Source organism: Oncorhynchus clarkii, chromosome 28 (genome assembly GCF_045791955.1).
Source record: "Oncorhynchus clarkii lewisi isolate Uvic-CL-2024 chromosome 28, UVic_Ocla_1.0, whole genome shotgun sequence".
In the NCBI taxonomy this organism is placed as follows: Eukaryota; Metazoa; Chordata; class Actinopteri; order Salmoniformes; family Salmonidae; genus Oncorhynchus; species Oncorhynchus clarkii.
In genome coordinates, this window is record NC_092174.1 from 43,299,135 (window position 1) to 43,309,175 (window position 10,041).

General features: G+C 42.6%; 1 protein-coding gene across 1 annotated transcript; it reads right to left on the minus strand.

The window, feature by feature from the left end:
* Positions 1-1,827: 1,827 nt before the first annotated feature.
* On the minus strand, positions 1,828-9,178 carry LOC139387423 (Golgi reassembly-stacking protein 1-like). Its single transcript, XM_071133577.1, has 9 exons — positions 8,995-9,178; positions 7,814-7,894; positions 7,387-7,590; positions 7,108-7,194; positions 6,833-6,963; positions 6,584-6,692; positions 6,101-6,242; positions 5,007-5,150; positions 1,828-4,755 (listed from the first exon to the last, which is right to left on the minus strand). The coding sequence occupies exons 1-9, from the start codon at positions 9,055-9,057 to the stop codon at positions 4,265-4,267; spliced, it is 1,452 nt and encodes a 483-aa protein (XP_070989678.1). The 5' UTR covers positions 9,058-9,178; the 3' UTR covers positions 1,828-4,264.
* Between the last annotated feature and the right edge of the window lie 863 nt (positions 9,179-10,041).

A 10,041-nucleotide genomic window follows, 5' to 3' on the forward strand; every position in this document is an offset into this window, starting at 1 on the left:
CGAGTCAATGTGGAGGCTATATACAGGGGGTACCGGTACAGTTGTTGCCGACCCTCACCGCCTAGGGGCGGCTCATCAGAAAGTCCAGGATCCAGTTGCAGAGGGAGGTGTTTAGTCCCAGGGTTCTTAGCTTAGTGATGAGCTTTGAGGGAACTATGATGTTGAACGCTAAGCTGTAGTCAATGAACAGCATTCTCACGTAGGTGTTCCTTTTGTTCAGGTGGTAAAGGGTAGTGTGGACTGTGATTGTGTCTCATCTGTGGATCTGAAATGGAGTGCGTCTAGGGTTTCCCTGCATGATGGTGTTGATGTGAGCCATAACCAGCCTTTCATTTAGGCAGGTTGCTTTCTTGGGCACATGGACTATGGTGGTCTGCTTGGAACTATGGTGGTCTGCTTAGATATTACAGACTCGGGTCAGGGAGAGGTTGAAAATGTCAGTGAAGACACTTGCCAGTTGTTTCTGCTATATCATCTTAGAACGCATTAATATCACGCTATAACAGCTTAACGTAGTTATGCTATTGTCGTGTCTTTGGCTATGCCGGATTAAGTGATATGACATGCTATTCTATAAAATCCTTTCTCTGTATTTAATATTACCTGATTGAGCTAATCATGTAAATGTAATTAACTAGAAAGTCTGGGGGCACCACGAAAGAGTGTTTATAGAGCTGTTATCTTCCGAATAAACTCTTAAAGACCTAGTAATATTTTACATAAATAGCAGGCAATATTAAACGTCACCTTATTTCAGTCTCATCTGAAAGTACTAAATACCTAACTAATCACACAATTACATATACGCAGAATGAATCATACCTTGATTACAAATGTCATAAAGGAAAACGTCCCTTGCGGAGGGAACAGATATGACAGCTTGTTACACAAAGAAAAGGGGGCTGGGTTTGAGTGATAGAGCGGGAAGACTGAAGAACAAAGGGAGAAGCGATGTCTCTATCGTAAATACAGTACCTTATGCATTCTAAATTACCGCCCATTTCGAAAAGGAAAATGCAATAAATATTTACTGAGCTGCGCTTCAATAGGTTGGTGGTAGATTGATGGCCGTGTTGCCCAACAGTCCGTTGTCTTTTGAAGAGTGTCTCTGGTGGTGAACGGGAAACGTTGTGTGGTAGACGGGATACTCTGTTCGTCCTTTCCTAGCCCACGTTTACAGCGGCCGCTGCTAACTCAACGGCTAGGAGGTATCACTTCTGTAGTGAATAAGAGTTCAAAGTTCATACCAATCGCAACCAAAGCTCACGCTGAGGTTGGCTTCGTTCTGTAGTTATCTGAACCCTTCTGATATCGGATTGTCGTTCTATTGTCAAGGCTTTCTATTGGAAGGGAGAGTTTCATTGGTTAAGACCAATGTCTCTTCACGTGGGCGGGCCACTGAGTCAGGCCTAATTCACTCATGAAAACCCAATTCTCACATTTTAGGAGCTAAAAAAAAAATCACATTTCATATTCAAACATTTAAATTGCACAACTATAATGTGTAGACTTTCCACTGTACAGTTTGTCATCCTATCATTGAGAATGTCTCAGATGACAACCGAACTGACATTATATTCATTAAGTACCACTGCATATGTTCAATTGGTTGGATTACCAAAATATGGTTCATTTCCCCCCCACCTTCTGATGTTCCCAGAATCCCTATGTTAACCAAGGGATTTTCAATAGTCACATCAGTAGGGTAGAGAGAGGGGGGGGGGGGGGGGGGGAAAGAGGGGGGGGGAGTATTTATGACCGTCATATGAACCTACGTCCAGCGTCATGACACAATGCTTAAAGGTTGAGAAAAACAAAAGGCTAAAATAAAATTGTGACCATTTTTATTTTTGTTCCAGTGACTAGAAGCGACTCCATTTTTGCATCAAAAGCTTTGCAGAGAATATTAATCAATTTTTCACAATCAGAATTTCATTTGCACTCATTAACAATAAACTCTCCATCCATTGATAAAATATTCCCCCTTCCCTCATTTCTCACAACTAAGTGCCTAGCCTAAATCAAAAAAGACCAAAGGAACCTTCTCTTACAGAAAAGCATTTGCTCAAAACATTTATATTAAACTAACAGTAGTGTCACTATTTAAATCAGAAGCTACTGCACAGGGTTGTGATCAAGTCAATTCAGAAAGAATTTAAGAGAATTGGAAATTTGAGTGTACTTCCTGAACTGACTAATTTAAATGGAATTTAATTAACAACCCTGATACTGTATTGTCTGTGGTTCCAGCTTACAGATATCTTCCATGATGGCTACAGTATGTTGCCTACAGCTTAAAAAAAAAAAAAAGTCAAACTACAAACATGGCTGACAATTGCATAGATCAAATATGACACAGATAAGAGGTAACATGGAGGAATGAGACTTTCCCTACTGTATGTTTACAAAATAATGACCTTTCACCTAAGGTGTACAGAAACCCATAAAATGACACTTTAAAAATAAATGCCCTGCAACAAAACCAATCCGATCATTCGGTAGATTTGAGATTTAGCACGGTTTACATTCAACGGTAAATTTACTATTGAGCCAACATATGCCGCGTTGGTGAATGTGGTCTCTGCGAACACAGGAACATTGACTTTATAAACAAGGTGCGTAGCCGACCAAACGCGATCGGATTGAATCTGGCCCTTACGCTACAGAAATCCAGAAAATATTATTGTCTAACAAATAAATGCACTGTAACTTATTGAAAACAGGTCTACCTCTACAGAAAGTACAGATTCAACTTTCTTGAGTTTAAGAACTAAAACTACAACCTGATCCCACATTAAAAATGTCACTCTTTTGTGAACACAGAACTAACAACAATTGCTATATTTGATGCATTAAAAACAACGACCGTTTCAAATATTTAAAAAAAACTTAATTTAAACATGGATTCCTATAACAGTAACCAAGGAAGACGTCACCTGTTCTCATCCTGTACAATGGATTAAAGTGACCTAAATTAAAATTCAGCCTTTTGTGTGGAGTACTCCCAACTCCTTTCTCCCTAGTCTGTTTGTCTTGGTAAGTCCTTCACATGGTTTCTAATCATTTTGTTTGCTGAAGTGCGAAGGTTATTTATTAAAACTTTATTTAAACGAGGCAAGTCAGTTAAGAACAAATTCTTATTTTACAACGACGACCTTTTCAAGGTTGACCTTGAACCCTTCCAAATGATAGGCATTTAAAAAAAAAGCTGTGCCCGATTGATTATATAAATGGTACTGTTCAGGTACTGAACCTGGGTCAAGTATGTATGTAAAAATGTCCAAAAATACATTTGAGATGCGCTTAATTTAGCTTGAAGTTTGTACTTTTGAGACTATTCCATGGTACCTGGCAAACTAACCGCTGAAGCCCAGGCTTCTCACGTTCGAGTCAACGAGTCGGGATTTGGAAGGAGGGCCATGCAAGCCTACTGGCAAACTAAATCAAGCGCGGCTCAAGTATTTGACTGTATTAGACCCAGGCCTATGAGGTCCACTCGTATGTCAAGTAGTGTATTTCAACAGGAATAGTCAAATTACAGGACTAAAAAAAGTTGGCGTCACAAATCAAATATTAAAAAGGTGCAACTATGCTTTAAGTTTATACATCACTGGTTTGTCGTAGTGAATTCTATAAAGTAGTTCAACAATATATAACGAATGTATTTATCTGTGTGTGTGTTTAATTATCTTTGGATCTTTCACACGGCCATTCCATTAATTGATTTGTTTTTTTAAGAAATCCAAAACCATAATAAAAAAATATCTATATTTTTTTTTTTTTTTTTTTTTTTTTTTTACACGAAAACAAACTACAAAATGTTCATAACATTGCAACCCTTACGGCTAATCAGAACATGAAGCTGAACTTGTAACATAGGATCCTACACCCCAAAAATACAAGAGAGCTATTGTTATGCATTTCTACCATGATCTCTCTCGTGACCCATCCAACCAGTCGTTCAAAAAAAAACTGTACAACGTTCTCTTGGACCATAGACTGTACGCTCGCCATCACTCATATACCAGAGGCCTGTTCAGCACGTTCAGATAGAACAGACATCCATTGTCATCATATAAAATTGGGGAAGCGTGTCAGTTAAATTCATTACATTTCTATCTGGTTCTATTAGTGTGTCATCTCAATACATCACCCCAGGTCTTTTCACCAGTGTCCTGAACATTTCCCATGTTGTTTGACTGCTCAGTATCTCTGCTAGTGTTTCTTCAGGCAGTGACCAGACCCGGAAAGAAAACACACAAACCTACTCTTCCTCCACTTCCTGGTTGCTGACCTCATGCTCGTGGTCATGGCAACACTCGTGGTCGTCATGGTGGTGTTCCGCCGCGGCGGTTTCAGACTGCTCCACAGAGAGTTGCTCCAGGGAGCTGATGACGTCAGGCTCTACCATTGGCTCTGGTGGTGTTCCATCCAATGTGACGTCGTCCTGAGTGAGTGAGTCCCCCACCAAGATGTCACTTACCTGGGGCTGAAGCAGGAGCTGGTCCTGGGGCAGGAGGTCCAGGGGAGGGGAGGGGGAGAAAGAGGTGATGTCTGGGTCCGGGAGAGAAGCTTCAGCATCAACAAGAGGGGCGAGGGACTCAACGTCAGGAGGAGGGGCGAATGGAGCCTCCACAACTGTGTCAGGGGATCCAGCGGATTCGGACGCTTGGTCTTGTGATTCGGTGATAAGGGACTCACGATGTTCAGTCTCCATCCAGTTCTCTGGTGGCGTCTCAGGAAGCTCACCCAGCTCTTTTGTACAAACAGAGAAGAGAGACACCGTCAACGTCGGGACTACGGAGATTCATTGTTGGACAAATTGGTTGCAGCGGTATAAAATAAAGTGTTTGACAGATAAGGGTATACCGTTTCACATTGTGATAATAAATAACAACAACAGTTTGCTTGTCTTGTTATGACACGGCAACCAATTGAAAATACAAACACTACCAAAACAACAGCTCGTTTCCCTTTCAATAAGCTCCAAGTTATAGTTAACTTGCCGGAGATGTTGTTGCTGTCCTTTTCCTCGTGCACGGCCAGAGAGGTGCCGGTCATGTCGATGGACGAGACGGACAGGTCCAGTCGATCAGCCATGTCTTCTGATGGGTCAGGGGTCATCATAGCCACCTCAGACTCAGAGAAGCCTGGAGGAACACAGAGTCACAGATTCAGAACCTAAAGAAAGGTTCACTTCCTTATCAGACAAAAAGGCAAAGCCAAGGCAGAGCACAGAGGTAGTTCAAGATAAAATAAAACAGACAACGACAGAGACTGCATCAATATAACAGTTTCACAGATTCAGAACCTAACCTCAGACACCCAGAGGAACACAGAAAGACAGATGTATTAACTGAACGGCCAAACAAAAACAACAACACAAGAGGGTCATGGAAGATGAACAGTAAAGACAGACATAGTTATCAGTCTTGGTTTCGGTGTATAATTGCGTTGTGTGGACCAAAGGACGAGTAGCTATTGCCCCCCCCCCCTCCCCCAAAAATAGACAAACATTTTAATAAACTCCTATTTCATTAATGGCTTTATGCTGTTGGCTGAATGTGTTTTATAATGATCTAGGGTGCGTTTGTATATTCACTCTGGAGTGCTAGAGTGCGCCCTGGGCGTTCGTCAGATTGTCTGTTGGTAAATTCAGAGTGTTTCGCCCTCTTAGCTTTCAGAGCACACAATGGATGCTCTGGCAGAGGAGGAGGGTTGATCCGAGCATTCAGTTAACCCACCTGGATCCATGACTTCCTTGTAACCAACCAGTCAGTCAGTCAACCCACCTGGATCCATGACTCCCTGTAACCAACCAGTCAGTCAACCCACCTGGATCCATGACTTCCTTGTAACCAACCAGTCAGTCAGTCAACCCACCTGGATCCATGACTCCCTGTAACCAACCAGTCAGTCAACCCACCTGGATCCATGACTCCCTGTAACCAACCAATCAGTCAACCCACCTGGATCCATGATTCCCTGTAACCAACCAGTCAGTCAACCCACCTGGATCCATGACTTCCCTGTAACCAACCAATCAGTCAACCCACCTGGATCCATGACTTCCCTGTAACCAACCAATCAGCCAACCCACCTGGATCCATGATTCCCTGTATGGGTAGAGGTGGAGGACTGTCCTCTTTCTGCAGAGTGATCTGTTCCAGTCTGTTATCTTGGTCTGTCATCTCTGTTCCCTGTCCCAGGCGTGGGCCGGACTGACCCACCATCAGAGACGCCTGTGGATCACACAGCCCACAACCCATAACAGTTGATTCATTTATTTCACAGGGACAATGCACATCAATGAACATTCTGGAAATGTGCCCTATGGGGGGGGGGGACAACATGTTTGCTGTTGTCATCTGTAGTTCCAAGTTTAATACTGCCGATCGGTATAATGCATTATGATGTCATAAGCATGTGTGATAGCCTTGTAATGGGGGTAACGGTCAGCCTCGTCACTAGCAGGCCTGTAGATTCATGTGTCATTACTGTACAAGTGACGGGCATAGTGGCATTCCCTCGGTCTTATTCCCATACATGTAGTTGTAGTGAAACACAAGGAGCCCATCCACACCTCTTGGTGTCCATTGGCGTGTATCTCTGGCGTGGAGTCATCTTCAGGAAGAGAGGGAACCATGGATGGGATCCTGTGCAAGTAGCCGTATCCGATACCGCAGCCCAAACTAAAAAAACAGATATCAGTTAGACTGCTGATGTTTCAGAGCCTTGGCATTTAGGCAGTACAGAATAACCTCAGAGAGAGAGAGCCCAGGTAAGACCTAGTGGCTCACTCACCTCCCCGGGTAAGGCTCAGCCCACTCACCTTCCCTCTCCTCCCCAGGCCCCGTTGGGTGTGACCACCACCTCTCTGCAGGCGTTTGTCTCTGTGTTGTAGATCAGCAGTTTCAGAGGTTTCCCCTCGTGGGCCTCGATCAGCGAGAAGAAGTCCTCCGACTGAGGACAGACACCGAGATCACAGTGCCAATTGTTTATTGCAATGGGTTATTTTCCCACTAAATTAAAAAGGCAACGACCTAGTCAACGGAGATAACAACTTTGAAAAACGTTAAGAATGTGAATGATAATAATTACGCTTACATCCTGCAACACCTGGTCTGCTCCAACGATGAAGTCACTGTGGGCCTGAAGGCTGGCCAACGCAGCTGGTGAGTTCACATCCACATCCTACAGAAAATAACACACAGAATAGCATGATGTGAAACAACATGTAGGACCCCCCACCCACCCCCCAGACTAGACAGACAACTGATCACACCACAGATAAAACAATACCTAGTTGTTTGAAATTGTAGCCGTGTGTACGTTGATCTACTACTACCTAATCATAGCCTCATCGACAGCCAGGTGAGTCCTCACCAGTACATGCCAGACGTTCTCATTGGCTCCTTGGTAGCTACAGAACCTGACAGACGCCCCCAGCAGGCCCTGTCCTCCCCACATGTTACTGGGCACCACCTCCACCTCCCTCAGCCTCATGGTCTTAGTGCTGTACACCTCCATGATCACTGCCTTCTCCACGTTAGCCTTCAGAAGGTCCTTCAGCATGTCATTCTCCTGGTTCTGGACACAAGTTAGTTTGTCAGTTGGAAATGTGCAATACATGGGTGGGTGTTGTGTGTGATAGATTAGATAGAGGAACTGAACAGAGTATCTAAGATGTATTTTATATTAATTGAAGGTCTATAGTAGAAATAAATAAGATGGTGTCACAATGCTCTGACTAACTCACCAGTCTGTGGTCTCCCAGAGAGAGAGAGAGAGAGGATGAATCTGACTAACTCACCAGTCTGTGGTCTCCCAGAGAGAGGATGAAATCAAAGAACGGCTCCAGCCCAGATTTCTCTGCAGGGGAATTCTCCTGCACCTATCAGATCACCACGTGGACATTGGAAGACAAACGCAACCATTTAATCCAATGCTTGTGCTTCTAGTTCTGACAGTTCAGCAATATATAACAATTCCACAACAAGTACCGTTAACCAACAAATAGTTGATCATATAGTGGTTTAAGTAAGCTGTGTTGTGCAGTATTGTATGCATTTCAGCTATGCTGTTGTGCAACATGTGGCTCCTGCAGATAGCAGCAAGGGTGGGTATAATTGGTGGAACTTTCCAACAGGATACTGTTCCAGAAATGTCGTAAAGTACAAGGATGCCAACAAACAACGAACAGAAAGTAGAATGATTAATTCACCTAGCTTATTAGCTGCCGAATAGGTATCAAATCATCATATAGCTTATTCTTAATATTTGTCCATAGGTTACCAGAGTGAGGATAGACATTTTTGGGGGGGAATAAACGTGGTAACTAAATTGTCCGCTCCCTACCAGGTATCTTATTCTGCCGCTATACAACTTTGTATGCGTTATTTGTTGGCAACCGTGTTATTTATGGAACCGAATTTAGACCGTTTAATCACAATGTTCCTCTCTGGCGAATGTAATGGCACAACTAAAAACAGCCATCTAGTTAACGTTAGTTAGTTGAGTAAAGTCAACTTCATATGGAGTTGACTTTACTAAGTTACTATATAGTTAACTCGTGTAGCTATATACACACATTTATAATATAAATGCATGCATGAAAATGTGTCAACGTTAAAATGTTGTTGTTATTTGGTCACCGCTAGGCCTAAGTATATCTACAGTAGCAACATCGACTTGGTTTAAGTTGTTACATTGGGTGCTCATTCACACAGAAGACAAAGTGTATATCGTATACAGACTATACACACAGTTATTATGCTCGACTGTTTCAGCTCGTAAATCAATGTGAGGTCGTTGTGTTATCGGTGCGCCAAAACGGGTAGCTAGTTAAGTGCCACCTCATCCATCAGCTTTCGGTAGGCCTTATCCGGCTCCTACACCACTGTATGCCTCCTGTATATTACCGTCAATTCTCCTTGTCAACAACTACACGCAGCGTCAGAAAAAAAGTGCAATAAAATAAAGACTCATTATTACCCCGTGGACGTGGTATCCATCTGTTCCTCCTTCCGACGCACCGGTGCTTTGTGATAAACCCATTATTATAGAAAGCACCAAATGTTATTTCACTGTAGCTGAAAGAGTTGACAGATTCCTCTAATGCTCCGTGGCCATCTTGTCATTGGCGATCTCCTATATCAGACCAGACTAGTCGCACACTGGTGACACCGAGCACCACGCAGTATGTAGAGCAACGATCCTGCCACCTGCTAGCCCGGAGTATAACTCCCTTATACTTTACTGGAACAAAATTAGAAAGAAATAAAACAAATACCCTATCATCTAACACTACACGCACAAAAATAATAATAATAATTTAAAAAACTAAAAAATATATCATACCCCGCTATTTAAATATATTTAGTCCTACAGGACATTTACTGATAGTTGTGGCTGCGTAGTGTGATGTATTGTTGTCTCTACCTTCTTGCCCTTTGTGCTGTTGTCTGTGACCAATAATGTTTATACTATGTTGTGCTGCTACCATGTTGTGTTGTCATGTGTTGCTGCCATGTTGTGTTGTTGTCTTAGGTCTCTCTTTATGTAGAGTCTCTGTTGTTGTTGTGATGTGTGTTTTGTCCTATTTTATTTTTGTAAATTTTTTAATCCCTGACCCGGTCCCCGCAGGAGACCTTTTGTAAATAAGAATATGTTCTTAACTGACTTGTCTAGTTAAATAAAAGTTAAACATTTATTTTTATTTTTTATAAAATACTTCAGGTCAAACAGCCTGAAAGGATGGGACACCACCACTTAACACGCCCTGTAACTCTTCAAATCAAATGTTTATTAGTCACATACACATATTCACCACTGCAACAGTGACTCTTCTGACGTCAAGTCTCGCACACCCAAACACCTCTCTGCAGCTACAGTTGATAACCATTGCTCTAAATGCTAAAAATCCAATCTTTCTGAAACATATATCAGTTGTTGGTTTATCCCTCTGTACTGGTACAGATCTACTCCTCACACCACTCCTCTCGGGATCTCTGCCCCTTGATCCATATTCCTCTACTTTCT

What these genes read in the sequence shown, in the direction of transcription:
- LOC139387423 (XM_071133577.1), bottom strand. Translation starts at nt 9,057, where the DNA reads ATGGGTTTATCACAAAGCACCGGTGCGTCGGAAGGAGGAACAGATGGA. An exon ending in CTCTGGGAGACCACAGACTG is followed by an intron (nt 7,591 to 7,813) that starts GTGAGTTAGTCA and finishes ACTTGTGTCCAG; the next exon opens with AACCAGGAGAATGACATGCT. An exon ending in CAGACCAGGTGTTGCAGGAT is followed by an intron (nt 6,964 to 7,107) that starts GTAAGCGTAATT and finishes GTCTGTCCTCAG; the next exon opens with TCGGAGGACTTCTTCTCGCT.